The sequence below is a fragment of the Marmota flaviventris genome, chromosome 12, assembly GCF_047511675.1.
Source record: "Marmota flaviventris isolate mMarFla1 chromosome 12, mMarFla1.hap1, whole genome shotgun sequence".
Classification (NCBI taxonomy): Eukaryota; Metazoa; Chordata; class Mammalia; order Rodentia; family Sciuridae; genus Marmota; species Marmota flaviventris.
Genome location: NC_092509.1, coordinates 26,640,495 through 26,663,213, shown reverse-complemented (window position 1 = coordinate 26,663,213; position 22,719 = coordinate 26,640,495). Strand labels below are relative to the sequence as shown.

At 42.4% G+C, this 22,719-nt stretch overlaps 1 protein-coding gene across 14 annotated transcripts in view; it reads right to left on the bottom strand.

The window, feature by feature from the left end:
• Positions 1-22,719, bottom strand: part of Celf2 (CUGBP Elav-like family member 2) — a 496,258-nt gene that overhangs the window by 106,106 nt on the left and 367,433 nt on the right. For all 14 annotated transcript variants that reach the window (XM_071599796.1, XM_071599795.1, XM_071599797.1 and 11 more), the window contains one exon: positions 1,574-1,656. In XM_071599796.1, coding sequence (XP_071455897.1) covers positions 1,574-1,656 — 83 coding nt within the window. The remainder of the gene's footprint in view (positions 1-1,573; positions 1,657-22,719) is intronic.

The window sequence follows — 22,719 nt, the reverse complement described above, 5'->3', positions numbered from 1 at the left end:
CTTATTATTGTGAAGCATTTATTTTTAAGAGAAGGAACACAAAGTGGTCTTTGCATCTGAATAAAAATCTGGAAGAAAAAAAAATTATTTTCCTCTACTGTTGGCTCAGCCAGAATCTGCCTTGGTTGCTTCATTCAATAATATGACCTAACACTGCAATCTTCTAGAATTACGTTGTAAAAATTCCATTTACATGGAGAATGAAGCTGAAATACTCCCCCCCTCCTTTAGGTCACTAAGCAAAGCACTTAGACTTTAATAACAGCAGCCTTACTAAAAAGCAACTTGGAAGTTGCAGGGAGAAGTAGTTAAATTGGGAGGGACTGTCCTAGTTACATACACTTGCTTTTCTGTTCTTTGATTTGCTATCAAAAAAAGGGAAAACGAAAGTAGTGTGATTCAAGATCAAGGTTCAAGATTTATTACTTTGGGTAATTAACAAGCTAATATTCTGAGAATATTTTATTGAGCATCTTGCCACTATAAATACCACACAATGTTCAGGGTCTAGGGTGAATTAAACAAATGCTATGTTTTCTGGGAGAAAGGGGGATAAGACAGACACATGTTCCTATGTTAAAATGTGCACACGTTGTGCATGCTTATTGAGAATGGTAAATGACACGGAGCTACACCCTGAAAATGGTAATTTGATCTTTTTTTTTTCTTCTTATCAAATCAGGTTTTTGATCTTTTATTTGATCAAAAATGGTTATTTGATCTTTCTTTTATTCTAATCAAATTAGATTTCAATAAGATCATCATCATCATCACAGGTTTCCCACAAGTTCTTCATCATAACCAATGCATACTATTATGTTACACAATTAACTCATCACTGATATTTGGGCAAATGGGGAAAATATCTGAACAGCATTCAGAAGTTTATACCAGCATGCAATGTACAAAAATACCACATAATCCCTTAAGAATAAAGTACTTGGATGAAGTTGCTGTATGCAACATTGGTTCATTTCTAGTGAATTGCACTAATCATCAAATATTATTGTGAAGGAAATGGAAAAAAAGATGGTAAGCTTTGTATTTTCTGTTCTGTATCAACACGAAGCCCCAAATTGGGCATTAAAACATTGACTTTGTTAACCACCATTGACTGTTTAGAAATCATTAGGAGGCTTAATATTATGGCTGTACAGGGTACATTTTGTCCTTTCAAAAGAAAAATCCAAAGACTAAATTTGAAAAGGGGCTCCTGGTGAGTAAAAGCTTTTACTTTTCCATTTGCTAACCCTTGTGTGTATTGGGTTGTTTTTTTCTTTTAAAATCTCAGCCCACCCAACACCCTTTGGCAGCTGCTGTACCCAGTGGGGTCACTCTGATTTTCTAACCAGGGGACAGGCTCTGTGAGAGCTCTTGCCGTCAGCCTTAATGCCAGCACGCCTTTATGGGCTGGCCAGCGGGTTTGGCTGCCGTGGGGAATAGAGGGGTCAGCCTACACTCCTCAAAAGACCAAAGTCATTTTTGGCACTAAGAACCCATAACTAGAACCTTCAGTTGAAAAGACCATTTTCAAGCAATAAAGTGATTTTGGTACAAAAGTAAACCGACTCACCCCAGGTAAAGTTTTAATATTGTGCAGTGCATTCTGGGCCTCAAGTGCAGCTTTTCTTGTATAAAATGTTACGAAACAACAACCTACAGAGAGAAATGAAAAGGTTTTAGAAATTTCTGTGAATGCTTTGCTTAGATATAATGGAGACTGTGGCGAACAAATAATCTACTTAAAAGGATGCACAATTTAAAAATAATAAAGCACATGAGAACAGTAATAACAACATCTCAAGCACTTACACAGTACCTTTCATCCTAAATCACATTTATTAGCTTTACCCACATTGGAGATCAATTCATAACTGTGCGCCAACTATCTGGAATACAGCTATTCAGGAATGTGGGTGGGAGGTGGTGGCTGGGTGAGGTGTTAATGGGACTTAGAGCGTACAACTACTTAAAAAGGAGTTTTTTATTTTTTTTTTTAACCACAATAACAATTGCATCCACTTACATTAACTGTAATTTTCTTAAAGAGTATCTCTAGAACATCACACTTTTAAAACACTTTTTAAACTCAAACGTTTAGACAACTGGATTATAAGTTTCTTAAAAGCTGGACTAGTAGCGCCATATTCTTTATCTCTACATGGTACATAACACAAAGTTCCGCCCACCCACTCCTTGTGGGCCACAGAATGAAAGGCTATATTGTGAGCTGTTTAGAAATTAAGTTACAATATGAATGGGTGTGTGCCCCAACAGATGTCTGCAGACTCTGGCCTATGTACCAAATATGGTGATATCACAACTCCAGATTCCTCCTTTCAAAGTGCTGGTGGAAGCCAAGTCTGAAGCCCCCCAAGGGCAGATTGGCAGAGACCCTCAACCTCTTGCACCAAAGAAAATGGTGTCCTGAGGGGTGGCTGTCCTCTTCTCCAACTTATGAAGATACTGGTTGATCATCTGTTAATAAGCATTAAAATTTCTCAGCCCAATCACGTTTTGTACAAGGAAGTAGACAAACATTTGAGAAATTTGAAGGAAAAAGATGTTGCCTGGCCTTCTTTGGTAAATGGGGGATGAGGAAAAAGATGGAGCAAGGTGCTCACCAAGACTGGACTTTTCACCTCACCTTTAGGAAAGGCTCCTAAGGTACAGCGCCAGAGAGGGATGGTACGAGCTTAACCCACAGCAGGGCAACGGGCAGAGACAAATGAACTCAAATGAACTAAGGCCCTGATGTGGCTTCTATTTAGGGGAATGACAAAAAGAAGACTGAGAACAAAATGGAACAAAACAGTTTTGGGGCCTGGAACTGTCAGGGCAGAGCAAGCCATCGAAGATTTAGAATCACATGCTGGCACTTTGATTTCTCAAAATAAAACTCATTCAATGGAGTAGGGGAAAATCAAGTACAATGCCATCCACACTGCATTCCCCCCGCCCCCCCCCCCCCCCCCCCCAGTGCTGAGGACCCAACCCAGGGCCTGGTGCGTGCTAGGCAAGGGGCAAGGGCTCTGCCACTGAGCTAAATCCCCAACCCCATACACTGCATTCTTAAAGACACTTAGGAAGCTCCCCCTCCTCATCTGGAAAAGACATTCCGAACCTGCTGTCCTACACTGGATTCAGCCAGACTACCAAGCTTCAATATGCAAAACCTTGAGTGCATCCCTGGTTTCTTGGCATTTAAAAAAATGCCAGGCATCCAAAGATGGGAAACCCTTCAAATGTATCATTTGAATGACTGATGGGGATAACAGACAATTAGGAAGTCTCCTTAAAAGAATCACGGGCAGACTGACCATTTTTATATGGCTTGTGCGTCAGCTATTTTGACTTCTTTAACCAGGGTTCATGTGCCCCTACTGTGTGATGGTCCATATTTTACTAAACTGATAAACTTAACTAGCTATCTTAACTTCTTTGGTGTAATGCAAGCCCCAGAGAAACGACAGGAATTGCTTCAATGCAAGGAATAAATTTAAACAGGAAAGTCCCAGTTTCCAGTCAGCTGTTGTAATCATTTTTGGAAAGAGAAAAATACTGACCATGCTGTACTGGGCTTAGTACAGAAAGAAAATCAGGAGCTGGGCGCAGTGGCACATGCCTGCAACCCCAGCTGTCTGTAAGGCTGAGGCAGGAGGATTGCAAGTTCAAGGCCAGCCTCAGCAACTTAGTGAGGCCCTAAGCAATTTAGTGGGAAATGGCTCAGTGCTTAAGCACCCCCTGGGTTCAATCTCTGGTATCAAAACAAAACAAAACAAAAACAGGAAAAGCTTTTTGAACGCTTCTAACAAACACTCTCAACAAGTTCTGCTTTCCTTCTCCTAGGATTACAGAGTCAGCTTTCAGGCAAGGAAGCAACAGAGAAGTTCTGAATTTCAACTTCACTTAATACAGCTTCAAAAAAAGAGGCAGAATCTGATACTTCAAGCAGGTAGCTTCCTGGGGTGAGATAATTTAAAAAGATTCAGAGGTGGAGCAGTTTGCTTGGCTGAAAAGAAAACTAAGGAAGAGTAAGTTTGGGAGATAAAAAAGAAATGCTCAGAGGCAAGAATGAGAAGTTCAGATTGGCCTTTAAAAAGGTGGGGGTGGTGATAGGGGACTGAAAAGGAGGAACTAAGCACAACAGCACAAAGAGAGGACTAAAGCAACAGGAAAAGAGAAGCTGCATGCAGAGGGACTTGTGTGTCCTGGAACGTGGGCCGCCCAGCAACACAGTGGGCTGGGGGAATGGAGGAAGCATGCCTACCTTCACACCCAGACCAAATCTCAGCCACTTCCCCCTGCCTCAGAGTCCCTGGAACCTTGGGTTCAGATGCTACACCAGTATTCAAATGCCACCCTTTGGGAGGGAGACATTCAATCATTCTTAGTCATTTACATTTTACTATTAATTTGGCTACTCCAAGAACAAGTTTCTTCCAGTGAATAGAAGGGTGGCCGGCCTGCCTTCCTTCCTTCCTTTCCTCCCTCCCCGCCTCCCTCTCCTTCCCTCCCTCCTCCCCCCCCCTCTCTTTCTTTCTTTCTTTCTTCCAGAAGTACTAGTCTAAAGCTGGTGTGTGAGCAGTTTGGGGAAAACGACTGAGGAGGAGAAAGGAACAAGGTGACTAATGTACAGAGGAGAACATAGGAAGATACCCCAAACCTCCAGCTCTTTCCAATTTCACCGAAGGCCTGTCCTGCCTGTGTACCTGCTATAGTGAAGTCTGGGGCTGATTACTAGGAATCCTCTTCAAACTATGCATAGCTCTGAGTATATACCCGTTTAAAACAGATTTTTTTAAGATTACACCAAGATAAGCTCCAGTCTTACTCTAACACCACAGGAGGATGTCCTGGAGGACTTGGGTGATGTCACTGCTGGCTCACTTGCCACCAACCTGCAGCTCAGCACCACAGGTGTTAGGCCTGGAAAGCAGCTTGGAAACTGTGTGGATCTGAAAATGGGGTCCCACCTCCAGGTGTGCATTGCCCCTTTCTGCAGCTTGGCGGGCAGAGCAGAGGCTGCATTTCTGTCCCACTCCCTGCCTCATTTGGGTGCTCCTGGGTGGTGAACAACCTGTACAGATGTGGGGGTCCTGGGACAGATGTCAAGACTGGAAATATCACCCCAAGAGTCTTCTTTTGGTTTCATAATCTGGCTCCTGAATGAGTTAGGAAACAGTGTGTTACTTTTATTACTTCCAAGTCAGTAAATAAAAGCCATGTCTGCCTAAGATCTTCCATATACCCCCAAATTACAAATTGTGTGCATATATAGCCACAGTGTTTCATTCAGCATTAAAAAAAAAAATTGTTTTTACCTTTACTGGGCTTAAAAATGGCGTATAACTTCATTGGGTGCACATAATGACTCATTTAATTAAAACAGTGTTTGGCTAAGTTATCTTAAAATTTGCAGAATAAATAGAGACCTCCAAATTTAGAGAGTCACCTTCCATGCAGCAGTCAGTACTTCTCCTGCAATGGGACCTGGGTACATTTTGAAAATGAAAATGTATTTGAAAGACTGTTGTTTCTATGAGTGTTCTCCCAGCTAACGGCCATAGTCTTTTTTTAATTGATATATCACTTAATATATTCACTTAAAATCGTAGATTCATTGACCTGCACAGACTATCTCAGTAAGGCAGGAAGAAGTATCATTATTTGCCCCGACATGGTAATTATGATGGAAAAAGGTCAGGGAGCTAAGAGAGATCCCAGAAAACCCAGGCAGGCTCAATCAATGAGCATGAAATTTTCTTTCTTGCTGGCCCTAACTGGAAGTACAGCTGTTAAGGGAACCACCTGTCTCCTAGGTTTCCCCCCGCCAGCTGTAACTCAGGTCTGAAATGTACTGGATTCGTTTCCAGGTCAGCTGCAATGCCAGATGGCTCAGCCATCTCATTCAGGGCAGAGGCCTCTCTCCTCCTCCAGGTTCTGTTTGAAACATCAGCGTCAGGTGGGTAGCTAAACTTCTACAAAACCCAGGCGCTCTTCAGTGGTTCCAACATGTATCCGAGGGTCCAGTCCTGCCAGCCTCGGTGCCCATTCCAGGATCTCCTGTTCCCTGCTGTCCACAGAGTGCTGAGAATGGCCGTTCTCCCTCAACCCCCAGGGTCCCTCCTAGTTCTGCTTAACACTGGTCATTTCTGCGGCCTCCCATTTGTCTGGTTTGCTCCTTTGACAATGTCTAATAAGCACTCACATTTTGCAATTTGTTTCGCCCTCATCCACTCATTCAGGAGTTTCTAGTGGCAGCAGCCAAGTTAGAATAAGACAAACGTGACATTCCACACCCAAGTTACTTGATGGCATTCCTGTCACAACAATTTCAACAATTCACTGTGTTTGTAAATGCTTTGGAAGTTGGAATGAAAAGAAAAAAAAAAAAAATGTCCCTCCTGTTGTCCATTACCAACCCCTCCCATTTATACCATTTATAGCTCACCAAGATTTTTTTTTTTTTTTTTTTAATTCACAGGTGAAATAGATACAGTGGTAAAACTTGAGAGATGATTTCAGAACCAGTCTGGGGCCAGTATACAGCCTAACATTTCCACTACTGATATCTCCCTTTGTTGGTCACCAAAAGATTCTGAGGATCTGGTGTACCTTAAAGGGGTTATATATTAAGCCTTACTGGCCATTAATATCTTGCTGTGAATTTATTCTGTTGTTGAACTTTGAAACTTGAGCAGGGCCCCTAGGAAGGGAAAGTAAAGAGTATGGAAGAAAGATCCTGGGGTAAGCAGTCTGTGAAGACGGCTCACAGGGAGCATCTCTGGGTGGTCAAGAAACAGTGAGGATACACTGGGCACTGGGGAAAGCAGGGAGCCCAGAAAAGCTACCTATTTCCAATTTTATCTCCTCTGTCTACCTCCTCGAAGTCTCGCCAGCAGGACTCAGAGCCTTTCACCACCCAGATTCCCAGAAATGGGTAGTTTAGCAGTACAGTTGCTCACACTCAGATGGCACAGCCATCTGTAATCAGCATTATAATTGTGAGATATCAGCATACCATCATGCGCAGAAGCTGAGTGTCAATTTTTAGAGCGGCCGAGTGCTACATACTCCAGATAGGGTAGTAGGTGTTTGACTGTGTCTCTTCACTAATTGTTCCTGCTGTCATAAAGAGTCCCCTCAGGTATTCTCCCAGCTTAATTGCTGGATAATTTGAGACATTGTTAGAGGTTTTTGCTGTTTCCAAAGATAAAGTCTAAAATAAGATCTAGACACACACACACACACACACACACACACACACACTCACACACCCACAAAACCCCAAACAAGATCTATACACACACACACACACACGCACATGTGCACCCCCCCCCCACACACAGTATTTAAAATCATAAAGAAAACACTCAACTTTACTGAAAGACTTTAATTTTAAGTGATCAAGTAGATTTATCCTCAAAGAAACCATCTGGATTATTACAAATCTTTTCAAGCCACAGCTGTTTCTCTTGAAAATCTTTACTTGGAAACTCTTGGTAATAATACTAACAGGGTGGGGGAAAGTATTGCTTATGTAGAGATAACGAGTTCACATCGTGGCTTACTCTGATTAATAACAATTTATTTACATTCTTAAGTGTGGAGGGCAGTGTAGACACAGTGCTAGAGAAAGATACTATAGAGAAGATGGTAAAGTAAATTCTGCCCTTAAGAAAATGAACATCATACTGGTTAAAGAAACTTGCACCAAGCTTTCTAAACTTTACCAAACTGGGCAGGATGAGAAGCAAGATTTGATGCTCTAAAGAAACCATTTTTTAAAAAGCAGTTTCCCTTAAGCCTTTGACTTTACAGTTTGGACAATAAGGCAATGTTTAATAAACACATGTCTGTTTTTAAAACCCGAGTATAAAGACAAGAGGTTACTGATTTGGTTTCCAATTATAAAAAAAAAAAAAAAAAAAAAATCACTCGTCATTTGCAGAGCAGAAACCCCAGGTCACGAGCTAAAGATGTATACTCTCAAGGGCAGGAGCCAACCCCAGGCACAGGGGGTGCTAGTCACCTCTGGCCTGAGGGTAAATATTCGTGCATAGAATGTTCTCTTACATGACAAAATGGGCCTATTTAGAATGTTCAAATTCCAAATGTTAGTTCTTTTTGGATAGTATTCTTCAACAATATTTTTCATGTGGAAAATTACAAAGCATATTCTGAAATACAATACCATACAACTTGAGGACTGAGAAGGTAAAAAATGATTTTGTACAATTCTGTGGCTAATGTGGTAAATAAGGTGGTTTGGGGCATATGGCACTGTGCACAGGAGCAGCTGTGTCCTCCAAATGGGCTCAGAGGGGCTCACCATGTCTTTAAGGTCACTCAGCATCTTAAAAGATACATAATCCACTTTGCTTTCTGAATCTAGGCAAATAAGTGCAATGACCATTTGATGTCTGTACTCTGAACTTTAAAAAAAAAAAAAAAGTAAAGTAATAGTCCTGGTGGACAAACAAAATTTGAGGCATATCTGAGGGCTGGGGATATGGCTCAGGGGCTGAGCACTTGCCTAGCTTGCATGAGATGTTGGGTTCAATCCCCAGAACCAAAAGAAAAGGAGAGAGATATTTGAATTCAAGACATCAACAAAGTCATAATGTTGTAAATCGAAAATTCCTTTGCAGGCTGCCTCTGAATTCTAAGGGGCTGATAGATCAAGGAACTAAGGCCCTGAAAGACTAAATTAGTGAACTTGCTATGGTTTTTTCCTTTCTGTGAATGAAACTCCCTTTTGTATTCACATTTGCAAGCAAATCAGGTGCCTGTTTTACACAAGTTGAATTGCAATTGGGATCCTGGCCTCTCTTCAAGTGAGGGGCCGGAAAGCCAGTTCAAGTCAAGAGAGGACGTACTCCTCATGCTTGAATTTCCTTGTGATCTGTTTTCTCCCTCAATCCTAGCCACATGATGTGGAGAATTTAACATTTATTGGAGTCCAAAGATTGTTGATCCGAGCGCTACATTTTGTGTTCAAGTGACTCTCTCTCACACGACAAGTTCAACTGTTAATCACTGACTCTGCCCCTTACCAAGACCCTGAACTTCCAGTTTCCACTAAGTTAGAGGTTCAAAAACTCCATCAAAAATCTCCTAGAGACTGGAATCGTGGCTCAGAGGTAGAGCACTCGCCTAGCATGCGTGAGGCACTGGGTTCGATCCTTAGCACCACATAAAAATAAAGATATTGTGTCCACCTATAATTAAAAAATAAATATTCTTAAAAATCCCCTGGATTAATTTTTTTTTTAAAGAAAACTCAGCACTGACCTTAAGAAAAGGAGAGGGTCATAGTTCAGTAGTCTAGAAGGCAACCATACCTTCAGTGTCTTGAGGTGAAAGACAAGGATAAAACGTAATTCTTAGACAATAAAAAGAGGCTTTGGGAAGCCGTGGGTACCCTGAGAGTCACAGATGGAGCCCTCTCCTCCGTTGAAAGTCCATTGCCAATATCTGGAGCTGCCAGTTAGAACCACCTCAGATGCACTCTTATTAACTCATGGCCTTGTGCTCCTGGGCCCTGGATGCTTATTTCTTCTATCTTGCCTTCAACACATGGCTTGCTTTTGCAGGCTCCAAGATATGACTTCAAACATGATGCTACTCTACTTTCATAAGCTGCTTTTAAATTTTAGCCCTCTTGCCACTGAACACACATTTATGTATTCCTGCTTAAAATGTCATTCCTGTGGCTCTTCTGTACCTGGATGGTGAACTACAATGACTGTGATCACACAAGCTGAGAGACGGGATGAGAAGCAGGGAGCACTGTGACCAAGGTGACACTCAGCTAAGTAAGGAACAACCTGTGGGAAGAAGAGATCATCTCTTTTGCACACCCCATGCCTTTATTCCTCTCAACCACCAAAAAGTAAGAAAATGAGAGGATGTTAAGGTAGCATTGCATTCTCATGGCTTCTGTGTCCTTTCTGTAGAATAACAGAATTTAAATTCACTAGCCTGAGCCTCTACCCCCTCCCATTTTATAGACTGTCAGTCACATAAGAGGTTAAGAGCAAAGGCAAAACCACTCTGATAACTACTGGCAGATCAGAATCCCTCAAATTGATGGCCCCACAGGGAGACCAACCCTCGGGCCACCTGATAGGCTGTGCCTCACTTTGAAAGACCCCCGGAACTGCACCAGACTCTTTCATACCACCCAAGTGTCTTCTCATAACCTAGGCCTCTTGTTTTTAAAAGTCTCTCCAATAGTCATCTAAGACAAAAGCCTTGTTTTTTTTCTCCCCCCTTTCTAAAAGTGCAACTTTCATAGTTAGAATGGCAACTGCCCAGTACAAATGCCTTATCCTATAGGAATCCACTTAACGAAACCATCCCATTAGCTTGGCTTTATAGAGTTTTAGATATAATCGACACTAGGGTGTAAAAAGTGTCACTATCTGGTTACCACCTCAAAAACAGAGAAATGATGCTATTGTTCTGCTTTCGGTGCTTGAATTACGAGGATGCCACCATTTGGATCACTGAATGTCATCCCAAGAAAGTCCCCTGGGAAAGTCACCAACAGAGCAGGGGGCAGTGACCCTGCAATCCTCCAACAGTCCTGACTCACTCCAAAGCAGGACACTCCTAGATGGCACATCTGAGTCAACTTTCAGGCAGGGCAGAAGACTGACCTCATCTGGCTCAGTGGCCACCCCATGAATCTTCCTGAGACTTGCCACCTGATGTGCTATATGACCACATGCCTGCCAACAGACCACAAGGTCCAGACTACTGCCCTGGGGATGTCCCTGGAAGGAACCATCCTCTGCTCCTCCCCTGCCCCTGTGAAGCCAGGCATGATCTCTACATCCTCTGCCAGAAAAATGGTGGCATTTCCGCCCCCCCTCCCCTTGCTGTTTTTGTTTTGACTTACATTAAATCTATTGAATGGTCAAGGCTTTTGGGAAAGAGACTGAGGACTGATGGGTGCACTCCTGTCCCATTATTATGTAAACTGTAACTAAAGCGTGACACAGATGGAGAAAAGACATCAAGGGCAAAATTGCAGGAATCTGCTTTTTCCGTTTCCTGGGCTCTCTGAAATAAACCACTTACTTTAGACCATTTTCAAGGGTCTAACAGTCAAAATTGTCTGAAGAATTTCAGTAGCATCCTTCCCCCCCCCCCCCCATGGGATGATCACTACTGCTTCCTGAACTGTCCCCTCTTTCCCTCAAGATTGGGAATAATTCAATTCATGGGTGAGGTGCCTGCTTGTCAAGGTGCCAAAGGGGACGGCCTGAGGAAAGAAAAACAGTCTCCTTTGTTACAGAAAAATGCTCTTTGACCTTTGAAATGAAAGCTAATAAGCAAACAGAATTTGGTTACATTTTCTATCTTTCCAACACTAATTCTAGTGGAGTGTGAGGAGGACCACATTTTTCTCTGAAGGTTAGAAAAGGAGTAGTAACCTGAGGGTGGACAGAACAGACCAGCTAGATGGTCAATGGAGGAAGCTCTCCCAAGGTCAGTGTGACTGGGCCAACTCACTGGTGTCTTCCTGGTGAGGCAAAGATGGGGTACCGTGGGATCCTTCTGCATAGAGTGAGTGAGCAGGGGTTCCTTCACACACATCAAGCAGGGCATTGCAAGATAGAAGGTAGCTCTGTCTTGAATCCAATTAAAAGAGATTTAGTTTCTGAAACACTGAGGGACCTCATTAAAAGGAAGTTTCTAATATAAGGTTATTTCATAGTATAGATTCTCTTGAGGGTAGAATGGTATTATAATTAGGAGTCTGATGGCAATGAGAGCAGGTGAACATTGTAACTATTTTCCTATGATTCTCAATTTCAGCACAATGGGCTATTAGATGCTTCCTGGCGAGGCCAAGCTCTTAAGTGCCAACTTCACTGTCCTGCTTAGAGCATGTGTCAACTTTTATCCCTTGATTAAGAACACAGGCCCTCTATCGTCAGCCTGGGTAATTTACAGCTCAGCCTTGGACCTCAGCATGCATCAGTATCAGAGGTATTCCAAGTTTATTGATTGATGATAGGTACATCTGGACTCTCACAGGGGATATCTGCAACCCTGAATGGGATAAAGGTTACTTTTTCTGGAACTGGAATGAGGAAGTTGTTAGTTCTACTTCCTCATTCCCATCTTTACAAAGTGAAGGGGAGAGGCAAACCCCTTGGCTATAGAAACCATAATGTCAGGCCAAAGTAAAGATTTGTACTTACTTTAGACTTCTTCTTATGACATGTGACCCTGGAGAGCTAATATTTATGACAGTCATTATAACTGCCTCCGCCCCACTCCAAAAATAACTGAGCCACTTTTACATATTGCCTGGAATCATGGAAGTCACATAAGAAATTCACTTTGGAGCAAAGTATAAATTTGCCTGCGAGTTCTCATGACAGTTTCCACAGTGATACTGGATGGTTCTCCCCCAACTTCACTCATAATCTTTGTGGTGAGTCCAATATTGTCAGTCATCCCTTACTGGGCCTCAGAGTGACCGGGTGGTTTCACAAATGCCTGGACCTCTTAAAGCTACTGGTTCTTATTTATAACATGGGGATAGTATTAACAGCTGTATCATGAGTTTATTACATTTGAAAGAAAATTTATGAAAATGTTTAACAGCTCCTGGCATACACATAAAAGTGGTTAATCAGTGTTAGAGGTTTATTGTCCACCTTAAATTGACCATGCCTCTCTATAAAGCCTTGAGCCCAAACAGAACCTATGCAGGTTCCCTTTGAGGCAACAAGGAACAGGCTGCAGCATTATCTCGATTTTATGACAAATGAAACTGAGAAAGAGAATGGCAGTCAGGACAGCCCTGCCATATGCTGAGCTCCCCCAACGGTGGGACCCGGGTGGCAGGGAGGGCAAGGGAGCCTCTTCTCTAAGCCAGGACCATGAGCCTTTTAATAGGGTTGGGAATTGATTTTGTTGTCTTGCTTTCTGAAGTAATTACTTACAACTAGCTAAGTTCAGCCATTCGAATGGCCTGAATACTTTGCACATCCATTTACATGACCTCTAAACAGTCAATCAATTTTAATGGAATCATTTTGATTGACTTGCCTATTCAGGGTACAACAAAATTTCCCCCAATCGCACACTGCGTGGTATGTCCCCAAGAGGCAAATCTTCCCCCAAATGGTTTATTTGAAATAAAACCTGTTGCTACCTACTGAGCACACTCAGGTTTCAGTAGTATAAAACAACCCGAACCACAGATTTGTCACTTCCTTTTAATTTGGCAACAGAGGAAGAAAAATAAGTAACAACACTGGGCTCAGCACGACACTGTGGTGTCCTGAATTCCTAGGAGCCAGAGAAAAAGCAGCAATGTGCCAGGGGGAGGGAAGACCGGGGCAGGGACCACCAGGTGTGTTCGGCATTCCCAGCAGCTGGATTTCATTTGGAGAGCTCCCATCACACAAATGATAAGACACAGGAGACCATCACTCACTGCCTGATGGAGGGCCGTCTCTCACTGTGGTTCCATGGTTGCTTTACTTTCATGCTACCTAATGATCACTGCAGCTCTGGAGGGCAGTGGCCATGTGTCATAGGCTTTCTGGGTCCCCTCCCTGGGTGCAAGCAGGCACTGAGGATCCTAGCTAAGACTTAGTGACTGACTCTCCCTGGGCCTTTGCCCATCTGCTCAACCTATAGTTTTCTTCCAGACTTGGTGTTCCATGAGCCTACTAGTTGTAAAAAGAGTCCACACAACCCCTGGTGGTCCATTCTTTGAAGTGACTTGGATACTGTGTGCCGATTTCTCACCTAAGATAGGTGTGGTTTAATAACATCATGCATACACAGTGCTAATCTCAGCCTCTGGCACACAGAAAATACCCAATAAAGGTATGCTCTCTTTTCTTCCTTCCATTGTGTAATTTTAGGGGCACCAGGAAAGCTTCCTCTCCATGTAGGGCGATCAAATAACTCATCATCCCTATGAGGACACTTTTGAAAGTGGGGGTATAATGTTAACAGTGATTCTGGGGCAACCCATAGAAGCTGGCACCATGCCAAGAAAAGCCTACATATGCTCTCCTAGTCACTCACCTAAATGGAAGAGTTAGTCAAGGATGAGTTCAGGTAGGAGCAGACACATTGGTATGTTCCTCTCCCAATCTCTCTCCCTCCTTTGAGATTCATACTTTTAATTCAAAGCTTGGATTTGTAGTAAAATACAAATTCCTCAGAAGAGACACCACAGTGATCTACATTCCCAGTGACTGACACTGCAGGGTGAAGGCACCTCTGCGTGGACAGGAGTTTACACAGTGAGAACATGGGTGCTGGGGAAGGAGAGAGCATCATGAAGGAGGAAACCTGACTCCCAAAACGAGGTGGCGGGGGAAGTGACCAAGCCCAGTCGCATTGTGATTGTGCAACAGAGCTGGTCCTCATCTCACCACGATCAGCTTCAAATGTTGGACTTCAGAGCACAGAGATGGCAGCAGTGACCACCCTGCTTCAGTCCTCACTCCCAGTAAAAGGGGTGACATCTTGACAGGTCCAACTCTCTGGAGACTGACAGAGCCTGGGCCTAAACCCAGGCAGGTAGACTTATTTTTGCCAAAGACTGCCCTACTTCTTCATTGTTCTAAATCTCACACTAGATAGAGGGTAAGCATGGCTTTCCATTTTTCAGGAAATCAAATAAGTATAACATTATGGATACAAGAAAAATAAAATGCATGGTCCTTGTACTTAATGAGCCCAAAATTTAACTGCAGAGTTAACCACTCATTCATTAGCAGGTAGAAGGAGGCTCATCTGCTCTGCCATAAAATCTCTCCCTAGAATATCTCGGAGGGAAAAGTGAAAAATGTCTTTGACTTCAGGATTTCAGAAAACTCTACATGCCACACGCTGATTAGCAGCCACTGGGTTTCATTCCAGGAAGAACTCGCCATCCATCAGCCTTCCACGCTGCACACACACACCCGAGTAGTATTTGATCTACAAACTTTCATTTTTCTCCATCATCGGCAATGACACTTATTCTTCTATTAAACCTTTAGAAAAAAGAGAAAAGAAATATCCTGCAGGCTGCCATTTCTTCCTTAGATGACTGGATGAAGATGGATGTCTAGGTCTGTTAGCCCTTCTGGACTTCAGGGCCACTGCTTGTTTGGATTTCAAACAAACATACACACAATTATGAAGATGGGGAGGGAAGAAAGGCAGGTTTTGAAATGCTCTGTGAAGAACTAAAAGCTCCAGGCAGCAAAGATCACTTACACCACAAAGCCTCTGGTGTACTCTGTTGCTTCCTAATTGTGCAGATAACAAATGATAACACTTCTTTGTAGTTAAAAGAGATTTTCTCCCTCTACTAAGGGCCCCCCAGTTAGTTCTAAATTACATTCTGTAACAAGAAGATCAATAGCTCAAGCAATCCAAAAATAGTGAATATTCCAAATATCTTTCCAATAGGTCCTGGAAGACTTTTGATGCTAGTGACAGGAAGACTTAGTTTCATCAATATAATGGTCTTGGGCTATCGTAGTATAAGTGTCATAAATTCCTCGAGCACATGCAAATTTGTCAAAAGGGACACAGCGGTGTGACTGCTGAGTAGCAGTGGGTGGGCCATCTAGGATCCAGGTGTGCTTTGAGAAGCCCGTGAAACAAATACCTAAACACGGTGCCCGTTCTTCTGGCATGTTCAGAAGCCTGAGTGAACAAGTTTTCACCCTTCATTTTTGTGCGATAAGTAATTTTTGATCACTGCTAAAAAAAAATTCAATCACTGTTCATTCAGTAGATTTATGCTTTTAAGTTCCATAATGGGGTTTTTAAAGACTTCATTACAATCTGAGAAAAATATTCTAAGACTTCATATTACAAGTCAATCTTATACAATAAGGTAAGGTGATATATATATATACACACACACAGACACACACACACACACACAAGTATTGGGTGATATATACCACAAAATCATCATATGTCAAAATGAGTGGTTGCCTAGTCACCTAAAATGGAAGAGCTAGTCAAGGAAAAATTCAGGTAGGAGCAGACACATTGGTATCGTTCCCGCCGGAGGCCTGCAGCCATACTCCAAGCCTGACCACAGATCAGCAAGGGTGCCAGCATTCAGCTTCACCCACTCAGTCTGCCATGATTCCATACAGCACAGGATTGACAGAAGATGGCTATGACAAATGTACATACAATTCCTTTTCCAAAATCTAGCTACCTCCTAAAACCATAGTTCTCAATCTTCCCTGAAAATAATAGTCATTGGGAATGTTTTTATAAAAACAAATTCTTGTATCCAAGACAATGCAGTTGTCTCAGGCTTTCAAGGAGAAAGGCCTAGAAGTCTGTAGGACAGCATCCCCTGGGTTCTAAGTCTCTAGGGAGTCTGAGAAATGGTATAACCAAGGACAGCTGGGGCCCAGACAATCAGCTGTCCACCAAAATCCACTCCCTTCTTCCACAAGTGCCAGAGCATGTGCTGAAACCACAATTACTAGTTGTGTGACCATGTACCTTCTAAGGGAATGCAAGTGGAAGTAACAGTGGCTGCTCCAGGGCCAGGGTCTTAATAGAGCAAATGTGACAGCCTTTCACACTTTCCTTCCTTTTTTTCTGGGTAGGTGGAGATGGCACAGCCAAAGGATGAAGAAGCCTGGATCCCTGCAATATCATGTGGAGGAAAGCTGCCCACCAACCAAGAATATCCATAAAGGATTCTTGACGTGAGCAGGACATGGCCTTCTACCCTGGGGTCTACTTGTTATAGTTTAGCCTATCCTGATTAATAGAATACCTGGTGGTTGGAAAAAGCACACACAACAAAAATGTAGCTGACATAATAGCAACTTAGCATGTGGCTGCCGTCTCTGTCTCACACTTTCAGCACATTTTCTGGAGACTACTCCAAAATGGTTAAAGACAAACCAGAAGGATCCAATTTGGTTTCAGAATATTAGAAGTTGGTAAATGGTTGCAGAGAAGTTAGGTAGTCAAAACGAGCAGTACCCTTAAACACGTGTTTCTAGGTTCTTGGTGAGAACACCCTCTTTTTTGAACAAACCACTTGGTAAAATTCACGGGGTTGAGAGGGAAATAGACTTCTACAGGCACATCTACCAAACATTTCATCCTTGTTAATGAGCAATTCTTAAATTTCATTTGCTCACAGGAAAAAACTTGAGTGGGAAGATTTAACCCATTTAAAAAAAAAAAAAGCTCAAAGTTAATTTCTGTTTTCTCCCATTTATTACTACTTTTCAAAGTGCTGATCTATCTATCTATCCCTTTCTCTACTGCTTCCCTGACCTGCTCGTGGTCTCAGATGACTCTGGGATCTAGACAGGTGGGCCTGGCCAGGGGTACAGAAGTCTGACCTAGAGATGTCTCAGGCAGTCTGGGCCTACTAGGCAAAGGACAGGGGGTCTCTAGTACCATTTCTCCTGATTTCCCTGAGTAAGGCGAGAGCTAGTAAGCAGTGTTTTCAAGTCCCTTTGCTGCCTAGATAGCTCTGAAATTGCTTTAAATCCCTCCAAAGTATTCATGGAAGTATGTCCCTGCCCACATATGACAGATATGGGGCATGCTATGAAAATCAGGAGCACTGGTACTATGGGAATTTAATATATTTCTCTCTCTCTTCTTTATCCCCCTTGGATGGGTTTTCATGTAAATTTAAACAATGTAAAGAATACAAAGTATCTTTGCTCTGAGAAGATGTTCTTAGCCTTATACCATTATGGTATTCTTATACCATTATGATACCCTATAACAAAGAAAAATTAGTATTTGGAATTGAGGTAAAGCAGGGGTTGAATATAAAAAACACTCCTACATATAAATGTGAATGTGACTCAGAACACTTGTAGGCAGGATGGAAATCAACAGGCTAGCTGGTTCTCGAACACTGTGTGAAACATCGCTAGTGGTCCCACAGGTGGCACACTCTCCTGACCTGATCTCTTACCCTTCCAGTGGTATCTGGAAAATTTGGATGAAGTTTAACACCACATTAAAAGTTGGGGTATTCTCAACCACAACTAGAAATCCAGGAGGCCTCTTAAAAATCTGTCCCTAGAAGATCTGCTCTAAAATATATTCTCTGGAGCATACTCTTATGACCCAGTTTTGTGACATCAATATCGAGGCATATCTGGGTACTGGCTGCTCTGGAAAGTTCCCAGGTGAGAAATTCAGGCCATCCAACTAGGACACTTCCAGGTTATGTGAAGCTTAACGGCTCTGATTGGTTTTTATCTCATTAGTCTTCTTAACACCCCTTGTTCTATGATCAGACTTCCCTCAGTTCTGCTGTTTAAGAGAAGCAATGAAAGACTTGTGAAGACAATAAAAAATTTTGTAGTCTACATTTCTAGCCATTGAGGCTAACTCCTCATTTGTCAGCTTTTGAAATATTGATGTCTTTTTACTTCTAACAAGCTGAATGGTCTAGAAGGCCTACTCAACTATTACTAAAAACAGACTCCATGTAGTTAACCATATTTTTCAAGAGACATGCTCAAGGCAGGAGGCAGAAAGAGCAGTCTCTCTCCACCCCCTCCTAGGCTAGATGCATCAAACACAAACCCAGACAGGACGTGGTACATGGGCCTTTTCTGCATGCTAGCTCCACGTCTATTTCTGTCTGGCACTTCTGGACAGGCAGCAAGAGCAAGCGTAGCTCATACTCAAGTAATGACAGAAGAAGTGCTTGGCTGGAGGGCTAAGAGTCTGTTTGGAAGTGATAGCTATATATTCAAGAGGGTAAGGAAAAGGGGCCAAGAGATGCCTGGCAACTGAATCAGACAAAGGAAGAAAACCTCAGAGAAACAAGCAGAAGCACTGCATGTTCCCTTCTCAACCAGGGCTTCCAACGAGTCTCCAGCTAGAGAGGTTGGCCAGACGTCATATTCTTGAGATCTAATAAAACAATATTTTACTTGATGACCTCTCATCTGTAAGAAAATAGTCCTAAGACTGTGCACCCATACAAATAGGGCATTCTTCTCCTGTGGATTCTATAAACCCCTGCCCACAGGAACCCCTGGTTGCTTTACAGGTAAGCTATCCTTAGTCCAAGAGGAAAGAATTGCCCCATGACACAATTCATTGTACCTTTCCTTTATTAACCGAGAGACTCTTGTTCTACTTTATGTTCAAAGACAGGCTGTGTAATCTAATAAGTAGAACTTCATATAAAAGTCCAAGGTCTTCCTCGAAACATCTATAATTGTCTACCAATTACTGCTGACATCTTTGTATACAGGAATAATTATCCCTAGTGACTATAAATTATGGGGGAAAATCCCTATGATGCATTTCCTTCATATGAGCTTTGTAGAAAATGCTAGGTTTTAAGCAGACCACATGATGCTTCCTTTCAGGTTTCCTTCAAAAGCTTGCTAGGGAGGTAGAATGTTAAAAATGGACCTGGGTCTAGATTTTTTTAAAAAAAAATCCACATTCTAGAACTGTGGATATCTTTTGATTGCTTTCAGAACAAAACAAAACTCTAAGCGTCGATGTCTTATTTCCAAGGGGCTTACCTGTGCCTAAATGAGTGAATGAAAGCCTAGTCCAATCAAGTTTATCTAAAAATGAATGATCAAAGGTAGAAGACGACACTGATGATAGGCACTCTTTCTCTTAGGTCTTGCCCTAGATTTCAGGAGGCCTGACCATTCTAGCCCACGTTTCCCTTGAAGAAGATGACAAAACAGAACCATCTGATTCAACAAAGGGCTTGATGAATACAGCTTTTACCAGCCGCTACCTGTGACTCTCACATTAACTACAGTGGAATAATTATTTTTGAGATGGTACACTGCCACATGGAACAGAATAAGCAGAAACACCAGGAGATAATGGACTGATTATACAGCCATCTTTTAAACATTTCATCAGTCTTAGAAGAGCAGATAAAACAACTATTTCATGTGTACCAGCAGGTTCCAGATTAACCCTGCAGAGTTAAAAACGACGGCGCTACAAATCAGCTGACTCCAATTTAAGGCAATAAATCACTGGTGAATGTTGACATAGTTATATGGGGGTCTGGTTACCAGGTGACAGTTCCTATAAGTTTTAATTCAACTTCATATTGAAAAAGACAGTATTCTGCAACTGTCTGGAAGCTGCCATGAAAACAGGCTTTTAGAAGAGTAATAAAAAAACAAAACAAAGAAATAGCTTAATAAAATTGCCAGCATCAAAAACATACAGAAGAGTCTTATTTCTTAAGGAAGCGAATTAAGCTCAGCAATCAATAGTCACCAATAAGCTAAGCAGCAAGCAGGAAATGGGACAGATTTTGTATACATACATCTAGGAATCAAACACCCGTTAGGAAATAGAGAGTTGGGCCCTGTCCTCACTGCCACTGTGCAAGCCAAAGAGAAGTGAGATTCTCTTTAGTGTATCAAGCAAAGCAGCCCAAAGGACAGTCTGTGTTCCTTCCACTGTGTATTGTTTAAAAGAAAAGTGGCTCATTGAGAGCTGGCCAATAAATGCTGCTACTGCTTTCACTGGCAGTCTTCAGCAACCTGGATGCTACATTGTATTCTCAGAATAGCAAAAAAGAAAAAAAAAAAAAAAGATTGTTTTCTTTTCCCCTGTGACATCTGATAAGGGGCCACTGGTTACCCTAGAATCTGTTTATTTTATGGGAACTGAAACCTGAGATGAAAATGGATGCCGACTTACAAAACCTGTTTTACACAGGTGAGTGCTGTACATTACAATGGAAGGGTCCTGGATGCCACAGTCCCCCAGATGTGGGGGAAAGAGCGCAGGCCAGAGAGCTACAAAGGCCTCAGTCCCAAGTCTCCAGCTTGAGTAAGTCACTGAACTTCTCTGACTGCAGACTCATTTTCTGTGTAAAAGGAAGAGGCTAATCCCCACCCTGCCCTCTCTCTGTGCCAACCCAGGGACTTAAGGAAAGAATGATGTGAAAATGCCCTATTTATAAATGAATTCTATTCAAACATAAGTTCTTATCAAACAGGGCATCCAGATTCCCTGGTTTAAAAATCTGAATCTACCGCAGCAGATGCTAAGCAGCTCTCAGCTAGTTTCTCCATGTCTTTCTTTTCTTCCTCTAAAGAGAGGTTGCCGATGCTCCTGAGCTTCCCAGGGTGACTGTGGGAAGATAGGTCTAAATGACTCTAAATTACATATGCATGAATTTGTATGATAATACAGCTGCTAACCAATAAAAAGAGGCCAATTATGAATTCAAATTATATGCAAATACCAAGGATAAAAGCAATTCTCAAGGGGCTAATTTTTCCCATGAGGTGTTCTTTCATGGGGGATGTGGACAAAGGAGGTTTAAATAGAGAGTCTGTTCTGCGATGTTCAAGAAAGAGTATTAATATTTTGTGGGACCACATCTGTGAATGAAGACATTCAAAAAGCCATTATGTTTTCAACTTAGGTTAATAATAAGGCTATTTTTCCACCCACTCGTTGGCACAGCTGAAACGTTCTCGGCCTCAAGTGGGAGGCAATGTGGAACGAAGAGTCAGAAGATAAACGATATCTAGCATACCAGTGCCAGTTCATATGAAATGCCACCGGGCTGGAGATTGCCACCGGGTTAGTGATCCTTTTCTCCCTCCTCTTCCAGCAAGCACATAAGTCCACCAACAGGGCTGGTTCAGTATACCCAGGTGATGGCAAATTAATTTCTGTCCAAATTCCAATCAGATGCCAGCCCAGACCTTAAGCACAATTTCTCTTTTGACCCATTTCCTTCAGTGACACTACTCTACATCAGCACTGCGATTGGCCTGGAGGGGTGTGGCAGGGTTATGTCTGATCCTTAAGGAAGAGTGAGAGATAAAGAAGAAATGGCACCCGAGCATGGCTCCAGGACCTCCTGACCTCATGTAGCAAAACCGCAAAAGCAGCAATCAGGGAATACCGAATTTTACTCGCTGCCTTTGGAATGACCTACTGCACACTAAATCTCTCCCTGGTGTCCGCTGTGTTTCTGTTCTCTCTGGCACAGAAAAATGAGCCAAATAGCAGTTAACACTCTCGGAAAGCACTTTGGGGACATTCTAGGAAAAGGACAGTAAAAGTGCCAAGTGTGACATTACTCTGTTGTTACAGAATGAGAAATATTGTCACACCTAGAGGTGTGACAGGAGGTGAGTTTAAGTTCATAGTGGAGCACTGACAATAAATATAGATTTCTACAGTTTCCAAAAGGGCACTTCGGAAGCTTCTTCCTGAGGATGCAGGGGAAAGCATTACTGCCCCCATCATGCTGCGATGGGCCTCGTGCTACAGGATACCTAAAGGCGACCCTGTTGAAAATTATTAATTCAGAGCAGAGGTCACTGAGGTCAAAGCTCACTTCCATTGCTTGCTGAGATTATGACTTGGCCAACAAAGAACCATCAGTATCTTTATAACCAGATGGCTCTATAACGCACGAGGGATTGCTGGTTTCTGTGAAACAGACAGAAGTAAAAATGGAGTTGAACTTCTCCAAGGTAAATAACACGAGTGCCTGCAACTAATGTCACTTTCTTTCAGATTCAGAAACTGCTATCAAAGTGAAATTCTGTTAAAATTTACATGTACCTTTGCTAACAACTACAAAGGTGGGGTCAGCAAGGGTTTCTTTAAAGAACATAGGCAATTTTCCCCTAATGTAGCTTGCTTTTCTTTTCTTCCTATCCGTCAGTGATCAATATTTGGACCATGAATGTC